The 27,917-nt window shown below is 33.1% G+C and overlaps 2 protein-coding genes across 2 annotated transcripts; one reads left to right on the top strand and one right to left on the bottom strand.

The window, feature by feature from the left end:
• Positions 1-140: 140 nt before the first annotated feature.
• LOC132697973 (cilia- and flagella-associated protein 91-like) lies at positions 141-24,556 on the top strand. Its single transcript, XM_060663777.1, has 12 exons — positions 141-241; positions 296-372; positions 475-790; positions 6,044-6,351; positions 6,940-7,108; positions 7,162-7,347; positions 14,469-14,627; positions 17,044-17,216; positions 17,274-17,420; positions 17,477-17,875; positions 23,200-23,350; positions 24,252-24,556. Exons 1-12 carry the CDS (start codon positions 193-195, stop codon positions 24,554-24,556), a joined length of 2,439 nt encoding a protein of 812 aa, XP_060519760.1. The 5' UTR covers positions 141-192.
• LOC132697974 (mediator of RNA polymerase II transcription subunit 18) lies at positions 24,550-25,550 on the bottom strand. The gene has a single exon (XM_060663778.1). The coding sequence runs from the start codon at positions 25,314-25,316 to the stop codon at positions 24,657-24,659; it is 660 nt and encodes a 219-aa protein (XP_060519761.1). The 5' UTR covers positions 25,317-25,550; the 3' UTR covers positions 24,550-24,656.
• Between the last annotated feature and the right edge of the window lie 2,367 nt (positions 25,551-27,917).

Genomic DNA, 27,917 nt, shown 5'->3' with positions numbered 1-27,917 from the left:
AATTTATATAATATCAAACCATCCAAACATGATGTCCTTCCAACTAACAAACTTAATGTAATGCTTTGCGAAAAGGTTTCGATAAGCTTACCCTGTATACAAAGCGTCTATGGATCAAACACGTTCCTTAGTTACGCATTATAAGCATATTTGGGGCATTACTTACGTATCACGGCCCAAGAACATTTCAGAATGTTTTCCTCGAAACTGATACCTTACAGGCCTCACGACTACAAATACGGTAGTCACATTTTTATATCCCAAATTTTTGTTTGAGATTCATGTTGCTTTGCAGATCCCATATTTACAGTTTCGGGTCCAGCAGATCATTACAAAGCTGCTATGGTGGCGAAAATGTCGTCGTTAAAATTCGTAAGTAGAGATCTTTTCATCAATATACGCCCCGCAGCAAGACTTAACGTGCGGTTAATAAATGTCAATAATATCAGTGACGTTATACGTCAATTTTTTTAGCAAATATGCCCGGTTTTCCCGAATATGTTTTCGGATTTGCCAAGCCACCCCAGAATTCAATTAGTCCAAAGAAGAACCCCACCCGTACAATCTTACGCAGAAAAGCTACGCAATTCGCGAAAGAGAGATGCGGCACTGACCAGACCTGTGGACCTACGCGGTGCAGATAGGGCAAAATTTATTTGCGCAGTAATTAATTTACCACCCAAGGGATTTATGCCCTATGCTGCTCAAACGCCTTCGTTTAGTATTCAGAGGCAAGACCAACAGAGATCCGAACAGGCCGCAACATCGAGTATTATTCTTGCGGCCAATGGTAAGATCTTTAATACGGTAAAATATCAAAATGAATTATTTAAAGAAATTCACTGAAATAAAAATAAAGCAACAAAATGTTATGTACCCTCATATCAGATGAAATCATATAGCTACTATAGTCTATTTTAGAAAGGTGTAGAGTAATAAAATCCCATTAGGTGTGCAAAAAGCTGCAGAGTGACTAAAGAAATACTCAAGCCACTTTTATAGTCTGGCACTCATTTCTCTTTATCGCGTACAGATAGGACTATCCAGGTACTATCATAAATACTCTACGACTTCTAAAATAGATACTCAATTAATGTTGTGACTTCATTTACAACGTTGTGACTTCCGATTTCAGAAGTCACAATGTTTCCTATGTAAAACTTTTAAAATATGACCTTGAGGGCCTAAGCAACGTTCCTGCAAAAATTTCTAATGAAGTCACAAGTTGGGCCATTTATTCCTACATTATCAATTTTAGTTCAGGCGTAGATCGTTAGCGCTCGCATCGCAATCCCTAATGTAATTTTTGTATGCCTGTCGCACGTAGCGACTTCCCTTTGAATCTCCGTGGTAAACCATGGGCAATATGGTTAGTCGTAGTACTTTACGACTTCCTACGTGATAGTAAACTGGCAACGTTGCATTTTTTGCGTAGTTCAAGGCCGTTATTTTACGCGCATGATTTTCTTAAAAAGATTCATTTCGACTATATTTGTGGCGTATTTGCGGGTAACGAACGGCATTTTGTGACTTACTTAAAAAGTGGATGGAGTAATAAATTAATGCATTGTCTGGTTTTGGATAAAAACAAGAAAATGTTCAAAAAGATATGATCCAGGATCCATTTGAATATTGGCGGTTTAATTATTTTTCTATCTTTAATAAAAATAAAGGACTTTTATGATAAAAAATAAACAAATATATAATTTTCCAAATCTTAAACTTGTTCGCCTTGAAAAATTTATTTATACACAAAAGGTGCTTACGCACATTAATGTCAAGAGAATAAATAAAATAAAAGGAAAACATCAAATAAAATGTAAGAAGCCTGAAATATCGAAGAATTCGCTAGATAAATTAAATAGGCAAATGCTGGTAAAGGATATTTTTAGGATATGTTTATTTGTATTGGTTCACTTTGAGTTCTAGTGTGCTAGAGCTTAATAAGAGTTCCGCAATCGCTGAAATCTGTTATAGTTAGTTTGCTTTAAACACTACGTCACAGTAATTTATTTGTCACAGGACGACTGAGAAGAATTTTTTTTAGGATTTTGGACAGAGTGCCTACTTTATTTAATAAACTTTGGAACCTAACATAAAAATAAGTTAAGGACAATTTAAAATAACTTAAGTAAAAAACACGAAACCTAAGAAGCATTTAATATTTTAATTGGAATTTTAGTTATTATTGATAAATTAAGAAGCATTTAATATTTTAATTGGAATTTTAGTTATTATTGATAAATTATAGTTTTTTTAATAAATAGAACGCACTAAGAATAGAATACAAAATAAACTGAATACTTGAATACACTGAACATACCTTGTCTTACTGAATTCACTAACTCTATAAGATTGATGGAAGCAAACGCTTCTCGAATGGCTTCCTCTATTTCTGCTTTGGTTTAAAAAAATCTGTCTTTAAATAAAAGATCTTTAAATATCCCCCATAAAAAAGAATCTAGAGGAGTTAGCATCACACGATTTCGCAGAGCACTAGTTCCAATCCAACATTGTAAAAATTCTTCATTTAAAAGTTCACTTACAATCCTAGCGTTAGGAGCGGGGCAACCATCTTGCAGATAATAAATACTACTTTCAAGAATTAATGGTAGGTCTTCCAAGAATGGAATAGCATATGTTAAAAATGAGGTCCCACAAATTTATCTCGGAAAATTCCTACCCATACATTGAATCCAAAGCGACCTTGCCGATTTTAATACACTACAGCATGAGAATTTACTGTGCTCCAGCGATAAGAATGATATCTGTTAAATATGGAACACTCAATTCTCGATTTATCACTCCAGGGAAAAAAATGTTTTCATTGCATTTTCCGATAAACCAGTTGCAAAATTGTATTCATCTACCGGCATTCCCTATGTATTTGCTGGCCTTTTCTTATTTATGTTTTTTTGAAGTAGTGAAAACTTGAGTTTTTTCAGCATTTGTTGCATCAGCCAGCGCCCCTAAGGATATGCCTGGGTTATCCAATACTATTCCATTTATATTCAATTCCAGGATTTTCTGTTCTCCATTTAAGTGGGTTTGATTTTGCCTTGGTTCCTTGTCTGGTTGTTGCCTCCCTGGATATTTATTAAAATAAAGTTCGTTGGCTGCCACTGCGTTTTCGTATTATAATTACAGGGACATTTTTTTGACACCATAGATGATTGTCATATGAAATAAGGAAGTTGTATTCATTAATGACAAAACTGAGAACTGTAAAAAAAATCCGAGTACGCCACTGCATTTGCATTAAAATTCCCTAACAATGTTTTTATCCGGATCCAAAGTTTTCATAAATAAAAATGTCATGGGCAATTTTCCAAACAATTAAATGTTTCTCAAAAATGGGGCCCTTGAGATGCAAGTCGATTTTGCCCAATGTAGTTCAAAAACAGGTTCTTTCTGTTAAAAAAAAATCACTTACGACCACCTTGTACGGTACAATATTCATACAAAAATTGGTCAAAAATCCAATCAATCAACCCCGATCGCTTTTAATATGATTTTTGATATGGTTTTTAGAACGTCTGCCACAGAAATAGTTGCAGTTTATTTTTATAATAATATTCAATAGTGTTTTATTTACAGCCATTTTTTTTGCAAAATTGATAAAATATTGGTTTATGTGATCTATGTTCTGGAGGTTTTCAGGTGGGGATATATTATTGGGTTTTGAAAAGCTAAGATGTAAATATTTCCATACTTCGTTTATATTTTTTCCTTCTTGTAGTAGTAGAAATGCCTTTTTTCCCTAGTAGAGTTAATAAGCTCGGAAAAGTCTATTAAAATGTATTTTCATTTGCACTTTATTGCTAAAATGAAAGAACCACTTTTTATCATTTCTTATACTCTAAGAATGCAAAATGAACTGGTCGTCCAAAAATCATGCAGGGGGTGGTGGGAGTGAATTTTTCAAAAAATGTCAAAAAATTATTATACTGCCATTAAAATGACAAGACCGATTTTCAATATTTTTATTAGAAATGCTATTTTGTTTCATTTTAAAAACACATAATGCTTTTACATGGGAGTCTTTAACAAATAAACGCTTACTCTGAAAACTCATTTTTATGTTATCGGTTAGCTCGCTGTAACTTGAATACTATATGGTTTATCAAAAAAGATCAACGAATCCGTTACTTTTTTAAAAACCCCTATCTGATGAATAGTTTTTTTTTAATTAGCAAAATGTGAAGCCATGTCGTGAATATCGCTGCCGCCAGAGAAGCTGCGAGAAAGGGTCAGATTTGCGAGAACAGTCAGGCAATAAACGACTTGGGGGTTCCGACGTGCGCTTGTAGACGCGTTTTCGCAGCGAGGATGATTTTATGTATTGTTTATGTCTGCGTTTTAAGTTTCAAAATAGTTCTCCTTGAGGGAGTAAAGTAGTTTTTAATGTGACTAAAATATATTTATTATTTATATATTTATTCTTGAGCGACGGAGTATCCGAGTAAGATATTAAGTGACCACAAGCGTGTATGGTTTCAACAAGTTTTTTTGACCTGGTCTCCTGATGGGCTAATAGTCCCAAACCAATATGTTCAGGGGTGTATTTGTTTCCATTTGAATTCGCAAAGATAATGTCTTGACAAATGTTAAGTACTTCTGTTTCTTTCCTGGCATTACATGTTTCGCTGGAGACAAGAAAACTTATTAAAAAGTATAAATTATTTGGAATGTGCTTTGTGTAATCCTTAATTTTTTATTTATTTTTTAAAAATTTAATTTTTAAATTTTTAAATTTTGCATTACTTGGTATGCCATTTATTTCCATATTAATATTTTGGCAAATCTTCGTCATTGCTGACGAACTAAAGGATAGAGAGTTGGAGTTGGATTCCGTTTCAGTGTGACATTTCACTAAATCCTTGCCGGTGCGGATTTTTGTACATTCAATTAATTTGTGTTTGAATATTTGTTTTGCCGTTACGTTATGAGATTCCCGCCTCCTTGACAAATTACAAACAATTGGAAATTAAAAACTTTTCCTTTAGTGTTAGCAGCTTCTTTCGTTAAGGGCTTTAATTTGATTCTAGGCTCAAGTTTGCTATCAGAACTGGTAGTGCAAATTATTTATTATTATTTATCATTCTTACCCAAAAATAAATATAAAAAAAAAGGTAAAAAAGGTACAGAGACATTCATTTTTCTGTTAAATAATTTTTTTTAAATTAGGCAAAACATTTTAGGCATAATTGTATTGGTTCCTGTAAATGTATAACCCAATCAATATGTAGCAATCAGTGAGGCTAAAATGATCCCGGACCAACACTTAATATCTCTAATTTATCGGATACTGAATATTTCATAATTAATTTCTATAATGTTTTAATAATATACAGAGGCTTCAAATGATTTTTTTTAGGGATGGAACTATTATAAAATATTTTTTTAAATGTGAGTCTGGACTGTTAGGGCTTTAAAATTACTTAAACAGCAAATACCCCTTAGTCTACGAATTCATGATACGATTCAAAAATCTATAAAAACAATTTCAGTATAAAATTTTTGTTTGAGTTTTGAAAAGCTGTTTTGTTTACGTTAAAATAAATAAATAATAAATAAAACTATTAATTATATCCTTGAACGATACTGATAGCAAGATTCAAATTATTTTGACGACTAATTTTATATAATACGTATTCATATATTTTGTGTTTCAATTTCCTTACGACTACCGTGGATTGGTTTCATTTATTATCCCAAAAATGCCTACGAGTAGATAAAGACACAAATATCATTATTACAATTATGACCATTAATCATGTGTGAGACTATACATAGTACATAGTTTGAAGAAACTTCAGCAACGGACATTCATTACTCGATCAAGGCAACAGTCAGTAGATGTGTATCTACAAAAAACTTATTATTTATGTGGTTGAACTTCATCAGTATTGAAAAATTATCAAAAATATTAATCGACCGATTTCCAGACTTAACATTTCTTTCAGAAAACTCTTCATGTAAGATAAGTCACAGAGATAACAAATCCGAACAATACCAAATACGTTTTTTCTGATTTAATAAGGTCAAAAGAACACAAAAGATGCTCAAGTTGAAACCGTGTATAGGGATTCGACCGCGCAAACAGTACCTTGGCAACCTGACCACAAAATCGTCGGTGATGGTGATCCGGAAATATTAAAACTGGATTTTTTGAAGTGGGGAAGCGGTTTGCCTGTTGGCATGCACGAGGTTAGACTAATCGAACGAGCAAGGATGAAAAGGGCCTGGGAAAATGTGATCAAGCCCAACATAAATGATGAAGCATCGCTAATGAAGTTTAGGGATTATGTTGAAGCATTGGAAAGGGACGAATGGGTTTTTAGGGAGGCGGTAAGATTCATTTTAATGACAATAACTGTGTTCCTTATTTTTAAAAAAATAAACTAAACTAAGAATAATGGAAAATAGGAAAAATAATTAGTTTCTCGAAAACCGCCGATAATATAAAATCAAATAATATACTGGCTGTCCAATTTAAAATATTAAAGTTGATGCCACTGACTGAAATAATTTGGCTACAGCATTTGAATTCTGCAGGCGGATACTTACCAAGGTGTATCTTACCAACAATTTCAAAATTATAATATTCAAAAATTTTCGCCTTGATGAGTTCCTGTACAATGCTGGAAGGAAGATTTTCGATCTTAAATGTATAAAATAATATAATATATAAATATAAAATAAAAAAAATAAACACATATTGAATTTTTTTTGTAGATTTTTTTGAAATATTTTTAAAAATTTATAGTTTTTAACTTTAATTTTCTCATAAAATGATGATATTATCATCATGAAAAAGTGTATCTTATTTACTTATTTCAATTTAATTTATTTTAACTCAGTAGTTAAATATTAAAATTTTGAACTCAGTATAATTACGATATAAGGGCAGTGAATAACATGCTTTGAATTTTGAAGGAGATACAAGAAATTCAAGAGCTTAGGTTGGGCCTTTTAGAACAAATGCTCGGTGAAATTCACGAAAAAGCGGCGGATAGGACAGAACGCAAACTGAACAATTTTATGAGGATTCAACTAAAGCGCAAACAAGAACAGCTCGAGAAAGTGCGCAAAAAAGCGGCTAGAGGTGAAAATAATTTTTGAATCTAATTGAACTATAGCTTTATGTATTTTTTTTAGAATTAAGAAAACTGAATTTGGCCCAAAACCGGCTGGGGTGTAAGTATCGAGAAGAGAACATAATTGAAGAACATACCTCCAAAAAGTCGGAAATATACGGTCCACTGATGAGACACGGCGAACATCCGAAACGCTGGCATCATGTTGTGGACGAGAGATTGAAAAAATATAGAGCCCAATTTATCGGTAAGAGTGTGGCCAGCGTATTTAGTTTAGCCAAGCTAAAATGTGGTTTAACTATATAATGGGTGTTTTTTTTTCAATGTATAGAACTTTAAGTTTGCATTACTGTTCAAGATGGCGATATAACAGCAGTCAAGTGATTTATTCTCAGTTTGGTTTGGCAATTCATCATGAATAGACTCACGCCTGAACAACGCTTGCAAATAGTGTAATTAGTACAATTTTACCTTTACTCTTATTGATAGCTCGCATCCCCAGAGACGCCGTACGGTGCGTACAGAAGAAGCAATTGCTGCTGTAGAGGAAGACCCGAATGAGTCCATCCGCCATCGAGCACAGGAATTCGATCTGTGTCCATCCACTTTATGGAAGATTCTGCGGAAGGATCTTGGTTTACCAACTCGTGCAAGAATTGAAGGCAAACGATCATCAAGTAAGGCGTAGATTCGTCGAATGGGCCCAAAACGAGATTGCCGTTGTCCCCGATTTTCATAAGCGAATTTTGTTTAGCGATGAAGCGCACTTCTGGTTGAATGGCTACGTCAACAAACAAAACCGCCGCGAAGCTAATCCTCAAGTTTATTTCGAAACACCGTTAAATCCAGAAAAACTGACTGTTTGGTACGCTTTATGGGCTGATGGAATCATTGGTCCGTACTTCTTCAAAAACGATGATGGCCAGAACGTTACAGCCAATGGTGATCGGTATAGAGCTATCATTACTAACTCTTTCATTCCTGAATTAAATAACCATGATGTCAAGGAGATGTGGTTTCAACAAGACGGCGCAACGTGTCACACAGCTCGTGCCACAATCGATTTATTGAAAGACACGTTTGGTGACCGCCTAATTTCACGTTTTGGACCTGTGAATTGGCCTCCAAGATCTTGTGATTTAACACCGCTAGACTACTTTCTGTGGGGCAATGCGAATAAGCCACAAACGCTTGACCACTTGGAAGACAACATTCGCCCTGTTATTGCCGATATACGGCCCCAAATGTTGCAAAAAGTCATCGAAAATTGGACGTCCAGATTGGGCTACATCCGCGCCAGCGGTGGCGGTCATATACCAGAAATCATATTTAAAATGTAATGCCACAAGATTATGTTTCGGACAAATAAAATTCATGTCAATCGAATAATCCATCGTTGTTTTATTGCAACTTAAAGTTCTATACATCGAAAAAAAAACACCCCTCATTTCTATAACAAAAAGCTATTGGAGTCCTACCTTGATTTGATTTTGTACACGAACTTTTTTTGTCCTTAGTTTTCTCTATCTTGGCTGCCTAATGAACATTTTTGGGTAAGATTTAATATTTTGTGAGGCCTTGTGTTTGTTTGTTTTGTATCACATGCGACTAAATAAAATAAAAATTAGGCAACAATCTTTGTGTCGCATTAAACTTGTTAACTTTTCCACCGTTTTATATTAAGCGTTTTATTATCCGCTTAAAAGAAGTAAAATTTTCAAAACGGCCGGTTTAGAGCAACTACGGAAGTGGAACTGCATTTTGTCTTCAAAAACTTTAGAAGATCCTCATTACTTTCAGTTTCCCTAGAACTGCCAGATGTCGGGCCCCGATTTATTAATTGGAATTAACTAATTATGAAACTATCAATTTGTAAATCACGCTTTGAAATTCTAAAAAACTTACAATTTGACATTTTTAATATTTGATTCGATTCTTTTTAATTAAATAACTCTGAACTATGACGATGAAATTTGATATATGAGAAAAATGGAAGGTCTAACTACTTTTTCGAGCTCGTAGTCTTTGAAGCGTGTGTTTGAAAATATCATATGGATTTTTGACTATTTCTTGATTTTAATATGTTCAAATGCAGACACGGCTCGACTCTTAAAAGTGGAGTCCAAGCAAAACCAGGCGCCAAAAACTTAACAAGATCTCAGCTCTCTTCTTCGAGTACTCAATACACTGAATATCACCTCCCTAACCGAAACTAACCAAGAAACAAACGTCGCGGGAGACTAATTAACAGACATATACTTCGGACAAAATTATTTTTAAAAACTGAATGGTGCTGCCAAACTGTAACAGAATCGCCACTGCCACTACTTATGCATATAGCTATAGCGGTAGCTATTTTATAAAGTTACTTTTTAAAGGGTCCAAGCAATCTTCAGTTATTGAATTAAATAATTTGCAAAATGTCAATACAACAAACATTAGCGAATATTTTCCATTTTCTAAACTTGACGACGTCAAGCTGCACAATATTTTATAATAAAAACATGAACATTTGGTTTAACATATTCAAAGTAAACTAAGTAGGTATATCATTGTTTTTCTTAGGATCAAACTCATACTCGGTTCTTAAGACCTCCTTATCCCTTAAAGCGTTCTTCAAATGACTTTCATTTAAAGGACAGTTTCAGCAACAAGGAAGCTTCAAGAAACAACCATAAATTTGACCCTTAAGTCTTGTAATAAAAATAATTCATAATTATAATAAACATAACGCTACAAAATATTGCTAAAATTTTTTTTTTTTAAATTATTTTTAAGCCAATGTTCAAACAACCCTCTATTATCAATGTAACAATATTCTAAGCGCTCATAAAATTCATTTCTAAGATTGCTTAGTTGATATTCTGAAAGCCTGTCACATTCTAAGGAAATCGCGTTTTGTAACTAGTTAAGATTTTCAAATTCAACATTTTCATAGATAACACTTTTTAAGTAACCCCACAGAAATAAGTCGTTCGGCGAGAGGTCAGGTGACCTGGGTATTTCCATTAAAAGCATTTCCCAAATGCTCCCTGATCATACGGGAATTATGCTCAGCTCTCCTGATCTTCGCGAACAACTTCTTCTAATGCGCGTTCAATTTGATTTTGTAATAAGTCCAAATAGGTTTCTGTCGTGAGTTTATAGCCCATAAAAATGACCCAATAATATGATGTACGTAAATTCTCAGCATAACATTTATTTTTTGAGGATATTGGCTTCGAGTATGAACAGAAGTAATCAACAAGGAAGCTTCAAGGAACATGAAAACATTTCTGACACTGGTCTAAGACTGTTTCCTACATAATATCACTTAATTATTTCTTCTTCAATTGAATAATTAGGTTTAATTACTTAGCTTTAATTACTGTCAAGAACTTTCGTGTTGTCATTGTCAAAATGTATTTTACTGGTTTTTGATTTATTACCTAAAATACAAAAATTTTCTAATTTTGCCATCATATTTAATTCAATAACTGAACATTGGCTTATTAAAATTTGTTCAAACTCCGCACATAATTTTATCATACCGAGCCCATTCAAAAAGTTATATTGCAACTTTACTATCAAATGGACAGGGGAGCCAATATTTGAGTACCTAAAAATTTACATGTGATTTCCTATGTTCTATTCGGCAATGCGTCATTCGGTATGCTAGTGTGCCGAGTTCTAATAAGTATTTAGGACGCCAACAGTAAGTGACCCTTCATCTCTTTACTTATTATACTGTACTGACTTGGATAACCGCTTCCCATAAGACTAGCGCGTTTCTAAAAGATAGTTTTTTTTTGGGTTTCAAGCGTTCCCTCTTCACTTGGTGCCTTTTTCTTTGAAGAAAATATTGCAATAAAAATGCCGCATCCGAATTTATTGCCGATCTGTCAGCGGCCATGGTTATTGAATGCCGCAACGTTGTTGTTGATGTTGAATGAACCTCCATAAAAATTTTTGTCATAGTTGCTTCATAATTTCCTGTATTATCAAGTATTAGATTTCTAACGTATCTATGATCCAAAATTTTCTATTCTAGATATTAATACTGACAAAATAATCCGTACCAATTTTAACACCCTCTTCATAAATCTCAATAACTTTTCTTACATACCACTTAATATTTAACTATCTAAAAAATCATATTTGTTTGTGAAAACAGGAAGCATGAAAGTATAGAATGTTGTCCAAATTTGGACTGGGCGGATAATACCACATTGATTTTCTTCAATGGAAATAGCGCAAATAACCAAATCTGGTCTCCACTGTACCTGCATAAAGGCAGAAGTTGTTAAGCAGGATGTGGGGAAGGTTTATTCGGTAGAGACCATTTTGTGATTTTATCAACGTCTGATGTACATTTTTCGGTAAATTTCATCAACGTGCAACATATCATTTTATCTTCGCTCTATTGTATAGTTATAAAAAGAGGTTAGTTAGTAATTACGGTTTTAAATATTTAAGCAAATTTTTGCGTATTTTTTTTTAAGGCTTAACCAAAAGAACTTCTTGTTCTTATAATATGAAACACCTATCAGTTTCCAATATCGATCAATATTAAAGCCCTATTTTTCATTTTAGAATATTTAGCAATGAAAAATGCTATTCTTGCAGTGAGTAGAATGGAATATCTATAAGCTGCCAGATCCTTTATCATTAAAAAAAAAACACTCTTTCGTTTATTTAAAAACAGTTTTACTTCTACGGCGACTTACGAATACAAAGCCAGGACGGAGAGTCGTTTTACCAGAAAATTTAAAAGCAGAGTTGGTAAATTACATCCTTAGTATGGAAAAAACTGGGTTTGGTTTGAGTTTAAGTTAATTGCTTATCAAGAGGCATTACGTAATAACGTAAGCAACCCGTTCTTACGACGAAGTAATTCTGCAGGCAAACCATGGATACAGCCGTTTTTGGCTCGTCATCCTAATTGATCCTTTCGCCGTCCAACAGGAACCGCGATTATACGATTAAAAGGTTTTAACAAGGAAAGGGTGACGATTTTCTTTAATATATTAGAGAAAGAAATGAACGATTTTAAATATCCTGCCTCGAATATTTACAATGTTGATAAAACCGGGATATCGATTTTACCCAATAAGATCCCACAAATTTTATCTCGAAAGAGGAAAAATGCTAATAATAATAATAATAAAACGTCTTTTATGAATTTCATTTTTTCCAAAATTACATTTCATAAATAATTAAAGTGTATAAAAAAAATAAACAAACAATCGGTGATATAGACGTCCACACACACACAAGTTGTTTCTCCACATTAGGTATACCTCGATTAATATTTTTACCAAGAAAGTCAGTATTTTTTAAATTCTATTTTAAACTTTTTTTGAGATTTTTTTTTTAATGTTCTGGCAGCGAATTGTACAACATAATTGCATTATAGACCTAGCTTCTCCTAAACATGATATTTAGGAATTGAAAACACACTATCATTTCTTAAATTACTATGTGAACTTCTCTGATGACGTACCTGAAACTTGGCTTGGAAAGGTGACTCCCTGTAATAAGTTGATGAGTAAAATTTGCCAAATGGAGAGTCTTACGCTTTTTCATTTGTAACCAGCTCAATTCTTTTATTTTTTCTGACACATGATCATATTTACAAAGATTGCAACCGCACCTACAACAGCTATTCTGAATGTTCTGAATCCGAGTCTTAGACTGAATAATAACGTGAATAATCTGTGTGAATGCAGCTAGATTGTTTGTTTCCTCAATGATGATATTTCCTCGGAAGCGAGATCATCCACTGCTAATGAATAGTGCTCCAGCTGGATCAATACCGTTGTCATCCGTCAGAGCTTTTCACTAAATGATTTAAACACTTTTTGGAAATTCTTAAACCTTCCGCCGCTTCTCCGGAGCTTCTGATATTAGATGAGCACACAATTGATTTGGCACGAAAAAATAATCTTCGCTGACGGTCAATACTGCCGCACTCTTGTCATAAAGGCCAGCCTTTGGACAAAACATTTACGGGCCACTTAAAAGGATATATGGTATCATGATATTATGGTCGTCGATATGTGCGAAGTCAGAGCGCAAAACTGGCTATCAAGGGCAATCGAACAACAGGGATTTATCTGCTTAATCAACCTCATCATCATCAGTTTATTGAAACAACCCTAAACGATAAGCCAGATAACGATCATTCCACACAAGATAACGGAAATCCAACAGCAGTACCAACTGAAAATCGGACAAATCAGTAAGATCAATCGTTCATTCCAACTTCCATGTCCTTCAACTGCTCCCGCTTTTATAACACCAGAAAATCTTAGTCCAATACCGCATTTAAATAGAACAAAAAGCAAGAGCGAAAGAAAAGCTATATATCTTTTCCATACAAACTGGAATTAAAACAATCATTTAAGGGTTAAAAACAAAATAAATCTCAAGACAAATAAAAGAGTAAACAAAATTTTGGAGATAAAGTCACCTAAGGAGAGAAAACAAAAAGTGGCAGAAAAAATGTAAAGAAAATATCAACTTAAATCAGGAGAAGAATGATCCAGTTCTCAGGATTCTTGTGATTTTTCGCTTAAAGATACGTCAGATAAAGATGCTGATCCTACAGCCCAGTGATGGCTTGTTTTCGGAGGATGGTTGTGTTGAATTATGTGCTTGCTCTCGATGGACACACGAAGATTGCTCCGGGATCGAAAAATACATTTTTATATGCGAGTTTTGCAGTAGCCGCTAATGTTATGGGTCAAAGCTAAGTTTTGATTTATTTTATTTTTTCTAAGGAAGAACTTTACGCATTGTGAGATGTGTACTTGACTGATCGAAATAAGAAACCAGCAAATTTTTTCTTTACTTTTATTCAAAAAATCTTTACAGTAGTCCATATTTAGAGAACCTATACCATCCATCGAACAAAATAAATTACATTTATGTAATGTTTTAAATGAATAACTATTTTTCTGTAAGTATCTAGAAAAAAAAAATGGATAAACAAAATATGTATTGTTTGGTAGTAATTAATACTGAATGCTGAATCTTCAAAGAATTTTTAAAACACTTACCTCGAGAGTTCTTATCCTTGCTTAGTTGGATTGACGCATTCAATACACCAAATGCCAATATACCAATATTTTTGTGAAGCAATCAGCAAAAAAAGCAAGTATGTCCGATAGCGATTTATTGCAGATTAAGATGTTTAATGTAGTTCAGACGATTTGGGCTCGTCAAATCTACAGCGGGGTTTGAAAACCAATAACCTTCAATTTTGACCCACTAATTTCTTAATTTGCTGCGAGACTGAGAATAGTTTGGTTTGCAATTCACACATTTTAATTTATCATTTATCCTTTTTTTTTCATTATATGCAATCTGAACCTATGTTGTAATTAGGCGTGGAGCAGTTCAGTACACTTCCCCGATGGTTGGATCGAGCTACCGAACTAAGGAAATTTGATAAAAAGGAAAGTAAACGTGGACCACCGCAGCTATGCATTAGGGAAACCAAATGGACAACTCCCGTACTTGAACAGCTGCACGACGAACTTAAAAGTAAAGCACTTTAGATGCCCTCTATAAGTTAGAAAAGAAAGAAGAAAAGCGTAGAGTAATAAAATGGGAAATTTCGTCCAGTTCCTCCTCAAAGTGTTACTTTAAGACTTCAGCGATTGGATGTTTTCGGTGGATTTTTTTGGTATTTTGACTTTTGTCAATTCTGATGGCCAAGTCACATATCCCTCAGTGAGCGTTTTCGTGTTTTTTGCCAGAAATATTATTAAAAACTAAAGGTCGTAAATAATGGTATATTATGCAACAAGGGTCTTAAACGGCATTTTACAGCAAATTTACCAAACGTGTTGCATACTCTTTCTACGACCATTAGTTTTTGGGTATATTTTTGCAAAATAACACGAATACATTTACTGACATGGCCGTCAGAATTCAAGCCGTGCGGTAATATCTCAGAAATCATCCGATTAATGGCAATAATAATACTCTTTATTGAGAATTGAGGTACATAAGATACATAATACACAATATACAATAATTTTCAAAATTTCAAAGAGCAAACTAGCTGACTAAGTCAACTCAACATTAATCCAAGACAATTGATCTATATATTACACACCTTTTTAACAGACAATTTATTACAAGAGAACCCGTAGTAAAGAAAAATAAAATATAAACAAAAGAAAAAGGAAATAATTGTAGAATAATAATAATAAGTTAGATGGAAACCCCAATAAGCACTTTATTTATCTTATAACACATCTTTAATGTTTTTTCAAAATAGTTTTAAGGATACCGCAAAGGCATGTCTAAACCCCCGCTCGTAAAGAGCAGATCTGTGTTGAGGCACAGTTAGCGTATTCTCCCAAATATTTACATTGTGGGTTTCACAGCGAAAAATAGCTTATCTTTCCAATAACAATTAACACAGCGAAATTATCTCTTCTCAATCACTGCAAAAATTTAATTTTAGGGGACACGTAGGGTCAAACCCACAACAATTGTTTTGTATTTTTTGAAGGATGTTAAACATGGGTAAAACAATATTTCTTTTATTTTCTTTTATTTAAATTTGAAATGTGCTGTTGGCATTGGTAGCAAATGACAAGAGTTCCCGATTTATCTCAAGATGCAAGATCTTGTCAGGAAGTGGATTGCAGAGTCGCGAGCAAAGAGTAGCAGCTGAGTTTTAGCCGCATTTAACCTTAAACCATGTCTCCCGTTATAAGTAAAAACCTGCTGAAGATCGAAATTAATACCTGCTTCTACCTCGTCATAATGGACCGGATCAAAAATATAAACAAGCTGCGTATCGTCAGCATATGACTGAGACTGGTAAAACTGGGACGCGGTGCCCAAATGGAAAACATACATTAAAAATTATAGCGGCCCCAAAATTGATCCTTGAGACCCACCAGCAGTCGTCCTAACAATTTTTCTACTATTTTGGAAGTAGTTGCAAAAGAAGGCCAGTGGATCGTCATATTGTCCAAAGTATTTCAATTTAGCGCATAAATGTGAATGATTCACACAATCCAAAGCTCGAGAAAAGTCGAGTAGAATTTGTATGGTCCCAAGTTTGTCATCTAACGATGAAAAATTCGATCCGTCATATTCAACAAAACTAGTAACAAGTATTCAACAAGTAGTAAGGTAATCGACCTTAGATCATTAAAGCGATTCAGGAGAACTTACATTAGGGATGGGACACACAACAGCGATTGCTGGTCTTCCAGCCGGCTGGAAAGTAGTACTATCGGTAAACGAAATAGGAAATGAAACTGACGTGATAAGATGGCGCTTTCCGCAAGCTAGGTCGGTGTACAATTAGGTATTTTAGAGAAGGGAGTAGAAAAAAATTATTGTTTGATCGAATTTTGAACAAAAGAAATGGCTTTGGCAAAATGCCATTATCATGCATGGCATACATGCAACATATTTTTTAAATTAGCGTAAAACCTTTATCTTTATTAAAAATACACGGCCAATTTAGAAAAAAAAAACTTTGACTTTCTGTGGTTTTTTGGCACACCTTGTACACAAATAGTATAAAATCTACATTAATCCCTACGAATTTTATTTATAAAACTCTATTTTTCTAAAACGCAAAATAAAAAAGTTTGAGGAGGTAACACTCTTAATGGACTACTCATAATACCTAATTTTTTCTTTTTTCATTTTCGGTATTGGTAAATAGACAAAAACAGGCAAAATCCATAAATTGACCCTAACCCGAATGGTACCACCTGCACTAGATAAGAAGAAAAAAATTTGCAATGAAATCAATGCCGAACAATGAAAATGGTTTAGCATTCGTTGGGGCGTCACTAAATACTCTCTCTACAAACCTAATGAGATTTTATTACTCTACACCTTTCTGAAAAATTCCTTAATTCTCGACACTGTACCATCTCCGCACATGATCCGATCTACTTCACTTCACTTCACGAAATTTTAGATCTCAAAAAGGGACGTCGAAAACCGCCTTGCACTTTACGCATTAGAAACAAAGAAACTGTAGAGGATTCCAATACGCCGGAAGTAGAAGGTATCCCTCAGGAGTTGGAAGACCAATACCAAGCAATGGTGTTTTTGCAAAGTGTTATTAAAGGCAGAGCCGTCCAAATGCTGGTAAATTCGAAAGCCGATCCATAAGCACGCAGTTCGGGTGAGCTACAAAAATTGTAGGTGCACGAAGGTAGAGACAATTGCAAAGAGTTAATCGGGGAATTGAAAAATTCGGTTGGCTTGCTGAAGGAACAAAAGGAGCTCCGCGCCAAAGAGAAAAACAAAGTTAGGTCCCAGCAACGCGAAGAAGCCATACAGAGTGTCATGGTAGTAAACTTTATAAAGCTTAGTTTGTTCTTTTGGTATTGCAATTTTGCTTGTAGGTTTCGCGTTTGCAAAGCACCCTCGGAAAGTTGCAAGGGCAAGTAGTCGGGTCGATTTTGGATTTCCTGAACAAAGAATTGAGGAGGTTGCTGGAGGAGCGCAAAGCCCACGCGATTTGCTGGGCCAACGAGCGCGAAAGGAATATTCGCGAAGCCGTAGAAGCGGGCCGCAGGCAAAAGGAGATACGGCGCAGGAAAGAACATGACGAGATGTTCAAGCAAGTGGTAACAGTGGTTCATGATTCGGTGGACGTGTACCTGCAAGAGATAATAACTGAAGGGATAGAGTTCGCGTCGAAAGAGGAGGCGACCAACTATGTAATGAAGTTGGCCTCGAAACTGGAGGGACAAATTGACGAAATCGATAAAGCGTACTCTACGGAAGGCGTTGAACCCCAAGTAAGAACGTACAGACTGGCCGGTTTATCTCTAAATCTGTGAGTGTTATAAAAAAGGTTATTAAATTTGTTAAAAAAAATTAAATGGAACACCCCATATTTTATTAATTTTTCAATGCCCCTTTAAAAGAGGAAAGATATATAAATATCATGTAATGTGTTTTCTCCCTTCTGTGTGATAATGTTTACTTCTAAACAGGTTTCGAATGATGTGACCCTCATAGCGTTGTTAAAGTTTTGTTTAACAGTGGTTATATTATATTAGCATGAGGTAAGAAAATGTATAAGTGCATTTTTTGTCAAAGTGTGCTAAGTATCTTACATCAGTTATTTATAGGAAAAGACATTTTCGGTATTTGTATGAAAATTGTACCATGGTTTTCATACACATATTAACAGTTTTCAGGCTATACCTCAATGAAGTCACAAATCTGATAAAAATAAAACAATTTTTTTGACTTGCACCTTAGTTAATTGCATTTTTAAAACAACTTCGGTTAAAAATTTTAAGAAGCATTTTTATTCACATTTACCTGTACGTCAAAGGCTTTGGTTCAAATTTTTCCAAAGAATGAAACACCAAGGATGCATTCTTGCAGAGCATATTCCAAAAACGTAGTGAAATCTGATATTTAAAAAAAATTATATCCAATCATCAGGGCTAAATCTGTTTACGAATCAAGCATCAATACAATTTTTAATTTCCGGAATTTCAGATATTGGCAAGTTAAACACAACTTATTTACTTCTACTCATTTACTTTTTAAAAAGTTTTTACTACACCCCCTAAAATTATTAAAAAGGATTTATTTTAATGAGTAAATGATCCACCTGAAGGAGTCTTTAGGAGTGTGTTTTTAAAAGAGGATTTTATAAAACACATCAAGTATAATTATTTGGTTTCAATGGGTATTGTAAACATGCTTTTTTGAAACGTAATTCTATTAGTCGGTAAGTAGTTGGCACTTATGTGCTCCGATTTATGTTTAAATAAAAATTTGCGTATGTAAATTTTGCTAAATTTATTTATTTTGCGTCAAAATGTAATATAAAGAGGCTTAATGATTTAAATGTTTTAGCTACAATGTGGCCACAATAAAAATTTACCCTTGAAGAAAAAAATATTTTATTTTTGGACTATTTAAAGTTTCCATTCAATTAAAATTAACCTTTACCACATATTTATTGGTGGTGGAAAGCAAAACAATTATCACGAAATTATATGATCATACATGTTATCTACCTATCTGTATGCGAATAAATAAATGACGGGCTAATTTTAGATTTTTGATATTAATACGACTGCATATGTATTTTTACATTATCGGTTACTTAAATTTGAAAAATGTCTGGAGTAAAAGATTTTTTTACATAACGGACAACCTAAATTTTAATATAGTAACATGTAAATATTTTACGTAACGTTTCATAGAATATTTACTTGAATAACGAAGGCAATATATTACCAATGATAATTAAGGTAAATATACACAAATATTTTTTACTGTGCGCGGTGTTGCAATGTCTCGCAAAATGTTACTTCTCTCTTTTTTTTTAAATCAAACACTCTATACAATTTTGCACTTTCGGATAGTCCTTTATAAGACGAATCCAACGATGTATATGAACATTGGTTTATTGAGAATTTTTATCAATTCCGAGGCAATATTCACTCAATTAACCTTAATTCTGAAAGGGTGTCTCATATTTTTTTAATAAAATTGCTATATTGATGAACATTTATTTAAAATACTGTAAAATTTATAGGTTATTTTATTTTTAAAACAGTAACATTTAACAAATGATTGATGGCATTTAATATATAATTGGTCGCATTTAATTGGTTAATTTCTATTGGCTTATTTTTCTATCCTACCTCTTTTAAAGTGCCCCAAAGAAGCCCAGTGGGCTTAAATCCAGGCTCCTTGCTAGCCAGATGGTGTCATTTTGCCCAATCCATTGACTGAAATTTCCGTTTAAAAATTTACTTCATAAAATATTGCCCCCAAGATTCTCTCCAAATATCGCATCACACTTCAACTGAGCTTCTACCTTGTTTATTTGTATCAAATTCAAAATAAAAATAATTCATTATTTATAAATTATTTTTAATTTATTTATTTTACAATAAAGAATTTTTATAATATTTAACGGTATTTGAAGTAACCGGGAATTTTATTTAAAAAAATATTAGAAACCCCATCAGAACTAAGGCAGAAAGCTAAGAAATGTAATTTATAGGCCAATGTTCACATATATCGTTGGACTGGTCTTTTAAAGGGCTGTCCGAAAATGTAAAAATATACAGTGTGTACAAAAATTGATAGAAGTAACATTTAGAGAAACATCACAACACCGCCTAAATATTTCAATTTTGAATGTTGTCTAAGAAAAAGTATTATTTTCTAAAATATGTTACGCAGAAAACTGTTTTAAAAGTTAATATACAACGTAACAAAAAGTTTTCTAACATAAACCGAATCCCGAAGGTATTCGCTAACAACGATGCATTAAATACCCATATATCTATACATATATAACGTTGGATTCGTCTTTTAGAGAAACATTTTACAATACAATAAAAAATATAACTTTTATAACCACCCTGTAAATAACTGAGTGACAATTAAAATAATGCAAAAAAATTAAAGATCATTTTACTAGAAACAATCCAATCTTTTTCTATAAGTCGCGGAACGGCCGTATATCTCATTATTAGGCTTAAACTTATGAAATACCTACCGGTATTTCTGATTAGGCTGATTCCAATGGTGACATAGGCGGCGCTGTCACATTTATAGTTTTTTTCCCTAGTTACCAAACTTTCTTATTTTAAATAGAAAGGGTATGTTTTTATTCTATTTTTGTATACCGCATTTTATAAACTTAATTAATTATTAATTAGTTAATAATTGAAAGTAGTAAGGCAGTCCTACAGAAACCTTCATTCTTAATTAAAAGTTCAAAAAAATTCAAACTCAAATACACAGTGTTGAGAACTGTACTTAAAAACTGAAGAACCGTACACACCTGTAAACCTGTATTTATGGTTTTTTTGTTAGATAAATCTTTCAAAAATGCATTAATTGTGCTTCAACCTAAAGTCATAGTCAACTGGGGCTCTAAGAAAAAAGAGAGAAGTACTATTAGGAATTTTTTAAAGTATAAATTGGCAACGAATTCTTATTCAGGAATACATAGAACGCAACTATATCAATTTCTCTGATATTTCAAAAACGGATTTTTTGAAATATCGTTTGCACTCCGCTTGAGACTTAACATTCTTTGATTACGGTTTGATTTTGATTTTTGATTTTTTTTTGTTGCACACTGACCTCTCGAAAACGCACCTGGGATTTCTTTAAGAATAAAATGTCAACGAATTATTATTGAAGAGTATCTAAAACCTAACTATACTAATTTCCATGAAGCTCGAATACAGGGTGTTCCAATAATCGCGGGTGATTCGCTATACTACTTCTGTAAGATATTTGTTTATTGATGAATTTTAGTAATTTTTTTTTGGATAGATTTTGCTGAATGAAACGGCCAGTGGCATACATTTTTATTAATAAATTTTTAAAGTTTATAAATATCGATGCCAGATATTGGATTTAAAGGAAAATAATCGCAAAAATCATCATAACTTTTTCTTGTATACTATTTGCAGTAAATAGAAAATATACAGAGTATGTCAAAAAATTTTGATACCAACTTCCTATGATTTATAATCCATTTTCGAATTCTGGGTCAAATTTCATATCTCTTTCTTTAAGTACTTAAGTACTTTGAAATAGTTAAATCAGTAAAGAAAGTGAATGTGGTGCATTCAAATGAAATCAGAGAATTGAAATCCTAATTTTTATTGGATATGGAGACAAAACTCAAAAAGAAGTTAGCCATTTTTAGTCAACGAACAGCTTTGTATGTATTAAAAGAACAAAACTATCATCCGTTCGAGATTATATTAGATACTGCAGGATCGGAATGCAGACTTTTTTGTCAGGAAGAACCCAAAGAGTCAAGTATAATGATCATCTTTCGCATTCTAGAAATGTTATATCCGAAGTAGACTCTTCTTTATATTTATTACACGTATAAACCTGAACTCAGATATTAGATATAGGAAACCAGGATGCAGATGATACTGAATTACATATATCTTTTTCAGCCGGAAACTATTTATTGGTCATGAATATGATCAACGAAGACATATCTACTTTTGTTAATTGGTCAAATAACCGACTAATTTAATGATCTTTGGAACAAAGAAAAATAAAAAAAACTCCGCGAACAAGACTTTCATAAAAGTTGATAACGAAAGTTACTTCACGTCGCGCAAGCTAGAATCCTCGGATTGTTATTTGCTTAGATTCTTCATTGGTGGAATCAGACGAACACAACATATTTCTCATAAATTATGCGATAGTAAATTCATACCAATATGAAACGGATAATCTTCCATGCAGTGTGTATGTTTCATAAAATCCTATTAAACAAAAAGCCAACCTATCTGTATAACAAAATTTTGCCTCATAATAACCACCAGTTAAGATACCTGCCTAGGTTCAGAATTTCTAGACACAAAACAGAATCATAATATTTTTTTTTTCGATTTCTTTATATTATATTAGTTATTTAAGATATCAGAATTGACACTTTATTCTATTTTTGAGTTTAGTTGGTAACACACAAAAAAAAATATTTTGTTGAATTGTGCTGAAAATTTACTTTTTTCTTTATTTATTTAAGATGAACCCGACCGCAGACTACAGTTTTGCCTTCATCATGATGAAGCCACGTTTTGTTTAAATGGTATGGTCAATAAACAAAATTGTAGGTATTGAAGTACAATAATCCCCGACGGATGAAGGAAAATCATATGCAATATCCACAAAAAATAAATATTTGGGCATGAATTTTGAATAACAAAATTATTGAACCTTATTCCTTCTATCAGATTCTTACTGGAGTCCGATATTTACAATTTCTTCAAAATAACTTTTTCAAATCCAATCCAATACATTTTGCTTGACAAGTGCGTGAAGTGGATTTAGGAGGGGATGAATAGAATCGACAATAGATTTATTCCTCTGTGGATATTTAAAATTAAGTCTAAGAGCAAACTCCAAAAAAAAATTAGATCTAAAATATCTAATAAAATTAAAATTTCAACTCTCAGTTTCATTTAGATTCACTTTCTTTACTGACAGAAATCTAATTGTGACGAACGTGCGCGAGCATTTTTCTTCAAATCCCATGCCTGATTTTAGATTCTTAAGAAACGCCTCATATTTTTATGTTAATATTTTTTATTATACCCAGGATGAAATGATTGCTGATCTGGTTCATCATTTTGTATTGCCCGATATCGAAAAAAATATCATCAGGCAGAAAATGCTCAAAAAGCAGAAAGAAAACTTGAAACTTATACACGACACCATTTATTCAAACATTGAAACTATACCAAAATCGGGTAAGTATCTGTGAGAGGTTATTTTTTTAAATTTTCAATTTTGTTAATATTTGTGATAATAATTTATATAACGTCCATTATTTCTACAAGTTTATTATTTATATTTCCGCGATGTAAGGTTTCGCTTCTTGAATGACGGGCAGATAGAGCAGGACCTAGATCATTCGACACTTTTACCCAATTATATGGTATATGCCTCACTGTTATCAATAAATTAACTATATAAATAATTGACAATGCTTAAGTTTTAAGTTTTTTAAAATAATTGTTGTTGATACACTTCTGCATTTCCCCTTCGATTGGTATTCACTTAGTTAGCTCAATATGTTTGGCGAAACGATAACGCAGACACGATATCCGATGCAAGAGAGATCGAGAAGAATTGTACCTACAAGTTCCACAGCCTGTAGAAGTTTTTATGTATCTATGCAACTTTCTACTTATTTTTTCTATCTAAAAGTATGTATGTATATTGCAAATATTTAAGGCACCCGTTGCGTTGCGATAGTGTTAAAGCATCTGTGTTTTATCATTATCCTTATTTACAGTTTTTGAAAGTTGTTTCTTAGATTCTTCATAACAACTTTCTACAAAGGTACTACACATTTTTGGATCTTCACCAAAATTAAACAAACTATTATGTAGTTATCTATGTATAATCTTTTTTAAGTAGTGATTCAGTTTTTTACTAAACTAGAGTAGAACTGAGATTATTTCAAAGGCCATTCTTCAAGTATGGATAAATGGATAAATTTTTGCTCCACTTGTCTATTAATAAACTGATAACTGATTAATTAGTTAAAAATCACAAGAATTCATAATTTTGTTCCAATTACATATCAATCTAAACAACAAACTGAATTAACAGATTAAATAAATTATACTTTAAATGTAATTTTAGATACTCCTAGTACATCTACAGATGCATCAGGCTTTCCAAATTCCCCTGCAGTTGACTTCAACTCTAGTGGTAATGAAATACCAATAACGCACCCTGATGCTTTGGAAATATATCTATCCATGCTTGCTGCACAAGATGATGATCAATTAGAAACCCAAAGAGGTCCCTTTGAAATGCCTGAAATATTATCCACCCAGCAAGGATTTACCAACAATTTGGAAACTATCCCAGAAATTACTGAAAGTGTGGCTACCACTGCTGATGATGCAAATATTGAAGAAATTGAAACTGATTTAAATGGATAATATCACTAATATATTGGAATAGGTGCTACAGTGTGTTTTTTATTGTTACAAAAGTATATATTTTGCCAACCGAACTGATATTTGCCATACTAAATCACATTCATATCAAACGTTTAAAATCGATTTTCTCTAACTGCACTAAAGGTCTCAACTGTTCTGCAAAAACTCTCATATCTTCAGCAATAGCATCTTGTCCTGATGGCGCTTGAACCGATAACTCCACTAAATAGCTTTGTGAAATAGGTTCAACTCCTTCTCCTGGTTTATTTCCTATGCCATTAATTTTAAATATTTTGGACACTGTAATTTTCATTCTGCCTTTCCTGAACATATAACCTCTGGCAATATATTCAAAATCCAACCGACAACCCAATTCATTTAAAAATTCCAAAATAGTAGAACTACATGCCATATCTATACATGATCTGACTATGGTAGGTCGATTTTTGTCCCCTAACTCTTGTTGACCGACATACCGCAACTGGTAGGGAGCATCATTCACATCTAAAGCTTTTCTTACTCTAAGAGGAAGTACCATAGGAGTGTTTGTGTTGGCAGCTCTCAAGGTAAAACAAAGTTCACGATCGTGAAAAGTTTCTGGACCACTGTCAACGTTATCACACAAGCCCCGCAACCTGTGCAATAAGACTTCCACATACTGATCTAACACAGATCCTTGCAACAAATACTCTTGGTTTGGTATTATGTTGCACTTCATGGCTGCAGTTAAAGACTCGATTGCTGTACCTGGAGCAGACATTTTTGATTTTTTTTTGTTAAATATAGTTATAATTTACAACAAATATTTAAGATTGAATTCTAGAAAGACTACAATAATTAAGGTTAATTTTGTTTCTTACTACTGTTAATCAAAATTGCCGGGATCATTCGACCAAAGTTAGTTCTTTTTTTCAGGTTCAACTGATAAGCGCCCTTTACCAACTCACTAATCGAAAGATTAGTGAAATAAGTTTTAAAAAAGCTATAGACATATAGCGCCGTTATTTGAAAATTTGAGACCCAAATGTTCCTTGTTACATTTCGAATTTCTAACTAGCATTGTATTAAAGTGACAAAAACAGAGAGCAGATTTATAATGGCCTAGTACCCGAAGAAAGATTTCCTAGAATCAAATCCAGAGACATGAGAGTTTCAACCATGGTAGTCTGGTTTTGAAATGAAACCACTTTGTAGATTATACACGTGATCATAAAACATGTCATCTAAGCTTAAAACCCCACATACCGGTGATAGACTCAACCACAGAACACTACGGCATTGGGCTCAACTATTTTCAGTTGGCGCGTGCCCAACTTTGATTAACCATGGTAAAACCAATGTTTTACCATGGTTAATCAACTAAAGATAAACAACTTAGTTTTGGTCAATACCAAAACTAAGTTGTTTATCTTCCGTTTCTCGCCTTTTGGACGATAGAAATATGCCGTCTCAAATTTTGACAACTCCTTCGAGAAAATACACATCACTTTTAACGTTAGATGTGATATCTAATGAAAATAAGGAAACAAGAGAGAATTTTATTGAATAGGTGGAATTTTTGTTGACATTTGCTTAACCAACTTCAGAACCTGACAACTGATTGAAAGGCAGTAGCAGACTTTAAAATTAGTTACTAGTTATTTACAATTTGTAATAGCCTAATTCTAGTACGTATAATACAAAAATGTACAAAAATTGATATATCTCTTTGGAAGTTTAGCAAGAGCAATGACCTCACCGAAGATCAAAAACACAATTGTTAGAACATGTATCAACACATATATTACAACAACAATTCATAAGTAATATAAATAATAAGTAATATACTTAATTGAAAAAAAAAACAATATTACATTTTGCTTTTGACTTGAGCTGGACTAAACCTGTGATGATAATTGTTCTCTCTTCTCAAGTACAGATTTATATTGCAAATACATTTTTAAAAGCTCATTATACTCCTTACAGGATACTTGGACATACTTTTGACTAAGATCCTTTAACATTTCAATTTCAGTAATACATTCTTTTTGCTGATCTTTCAGATCTTTTATTATCACTGTGTATGCTTCTAATGAATTACTCGACTCCATAAAGGTGTCAATCCGACATTTACTTTTAGCAAGTTGACTTTTCAAAGAGTTCACTCTTAATGTAAGTTCACACTCTTGGATTTTTTTCTGTGTCTCTTCTGGCACTACTTCCAAAACCAGTTTCTTCAGTTCGTCAAGAAGCTTTAAGAGTTTGTTATATTGTTCTAAACACAGTTGTTGCTCTTCTAGTAATTGCCTTTTAAAATTAAGTAATGCTGCATCATCAGTATCAATGTCAAATAACTCATTGTCTTTGCTTGCAGTTATTTTTTTTTCAAAATATTTAATTCGTTCACTCTTCAGCTCTTCCGATTTTTGATTCAATTTTGACATCAAAGCATGTTGAAGCAGATCACTTTCAGCATAAGTTAAATCGCTCAACTCCAAAGAAACACCCAACAAAGGCTGCAAAAATTTATCCATATAACTGTTTCCCAAACGAATTTGAGAAGCATGCCCGTTCAATATTATATTTTTTATCTTCTTCTTTAGACCACTGTCCAAAAAATTGGATTCCTGGGAACACTCTTCAATTACATTCAATAACATTTTACATCGCTTGTATCTGTGGAATTCAGATTGCAGAAATGTAGCAGAATTCTTCAGTAGTTGTTGTTCAGTGTACTCATTTAGGTCTGTATTGGGCATTCTAAATTCGAGAAATGTTTATTAAAATTAATTACTTTAAAAAACTTTTAAAACCTGAATCACCATGTTGTTTGAGGTTTGGAATGAGAAGCACAGAATAATAAGGGATCAGAACATGCTAATGTGAAACAAAAACCTGGAACGTCGACAGGGCTGCCAACTTGGTATTGACGAATTGCAAATTATAAATTACTTTGAGGATTATTTTTAGTCACCGAACAGTCTCTAATCTATTCTAAATACATAATTGGAATAAGCAGAAAACATTTATCTGCCAGCAAATAAAAATAAAATATAAATTGTGTTTCATATTTTTGAATTAGGATTGGTGCTTCCTATCGATTACGCAGGATTTTGTAGCAGACATTGTCAACTCTACAAATATTTTCGCACATTTGAAGAATACCGCCATTCCATTTCAACAATCGAATTTCCTCCATTCATTGTCTCTAAAGGATTGTTTCATTTTTTTTCGTTGGATACTTAATTTTTTTGTTTGTCACGTAATAAATATCTTTAAAATAGGAAAATTTTAGCATTTTGCATTTCATAAATTGGGCAGCCAAAACCCAATCGGCAACACAGCGAACACTTACCGGCATGTTTTCTCAGGATGGCAAAAG

This window comes from Cylas formicarius, unplaced genomic scaffold (genome assembly GCF_029955315.1).
Source record: "Cylas formicarius isolate icCylForm1 unplaced genomic scaffold, icCylForm1.1 PGA_scaffold_2__14_contigs__length_35257938, whole genome shotgun sequence".
NCBI classification, from domain to species: Eukaryota; Metazoa; Arthropoda; class Insecta; order Coleoptera; family Brentidae; genus Cylas; species Cylas formicarius.
This window is presented reverse-complemented; position numbering and strand designations above follow the sequence as displayed.